Source organism: Myotis brandtii, unplaced genomic scaffold, assembly GCF_000412655.1.
Source record: "Myotis brandtii unplaced genomic scaffold, ASM41265v1 scaffold357, whole genome shotgun sequence".
NCBI classification, from domain to species: domain Eukaryota; kingdom Metazoa; phylum Chordata; class Mammalia; order Chiroptera; family Vespertilionidae; genus Myotis; species Myotis brandtii.
Genome location: NW_005363729.1, coordinates 661,975 through 663,102, shown reverse-complemented (window position 1 = coordinate 663,102; position 1,128 = coordinate 661,975). Strand labels below are relative to the sequence as shown.

General features: G+C 66.0%; 1 protein-coding gene across 1 annotated transcript in view; it reads right to left on the bottom strand.

The window, feature by feature from the left end:
- Positions 1-1,128, bottom strand: part of VAV2 (vav 2 guanine nucleotide exchange factor) — a 78,952-nt gene that overhangs the window by 16,057 nt on the left and 61,767 nt on the right. Inside the window, exon 15 of the mRNA XM_014544219.1 lies at positions 565-697. Within this exon, the coding sequence (XP_014399705.1) occupies positions 565-697 (133 nt within the window). The remainder of the gene's footprint in view (positions 1-564; positions 698-1,128) is intronic.

The window sequence follows — 1,128 nt, the reverse complement described above, 5'->3', positions numbered from 1 at the left end:
AGCGGTCATGCCCCCCCCCCAGCAGCCATGGCCCCATCCCCAATAGCCATGGCCCCATCCCCAATAGCCATGGCCCCATCCCCAGCAGTCATGCCCCACCCCTAATAGCCATGGCCCCATCCCCAATAGCCACGGCCCCACCCCCAGCAGCATGGCCCACTGACTGGGCAGCAGTCTGACAGCGGACCCCAGGCCCACCCAGGGCCCTCCTCGGCAGGGTGGGCAGGGGCAGGAAGGACTGCTTCCTGCAGGGCCAATGTGGACTGGAGTCGGGGGCCAAGGTCTAAGGCCCGACTCCCACCCGAGCACTTGGCTGGGTCCCTCTGCTCATCCCCTCACTTGGGCACTGCGATCCTGGCCACTCCCGCTCCCGGAAAGACTCAGATGAAAGCCAGGGCTGGGCCGGCACAGAGGGGCGCCTTCAGCAGGAGTCACAGTGACAAGAGGATGACTGACAAGGGAAGCCCTGCCCACTGCAGCCCACCCTTCCCCGGGGCCACTCCGCAACAGCCCCTGGCCTGTGCGCCCCGCTGCCCCACCGTCCCCCCTAGGACCGGGACCCACCTTCTTGACATCCTTGTTGTTCATGGGGTCGTCGGTCACCTTGTGGGAGAGCAGCTCGATGACCTCCTTCAGCTCGTAGCTGTAGCCCCTCCTCTTGCAGACGATGACCACCTTGTCGAACAGGAACAGGTACCTGCCCAGGGCACGGCAGGGCGTCAGCATGGCCCGTGCACCGTGCTCCCGCCGTGGGATGGAGCCCAAGCCTTGCCCTCTGCCTGGCTCACCCACTCACCTGACCTTCGGCCAGGTCTCAGCTGCTCAGGTACGACTCCTCCAGGAAGCCCTCCTTGACCTCACCCATGGCCCAAGGTGCATATGGACTCCTCCATCCCCCAGCTCCATCTCCCACTAACTAGACTGGGAGCCCCGCGGGAGCCGAACCCGTGTGTGCTGTGACCCCAGCCTCGGCCCAGGCCTCGCACACAGGAGTGCACGGAGGACTGAACAGCTGCCGTGCCAGCTCAGCCAGAGCCGTCCCTGTCGCCCGCCTGGGCACTCACTCGGTCATTTGGCAAAGGCTCATGCGGCCACGCTGTCTGCCTGGCTGCTAGGAGCCTGGGGGCT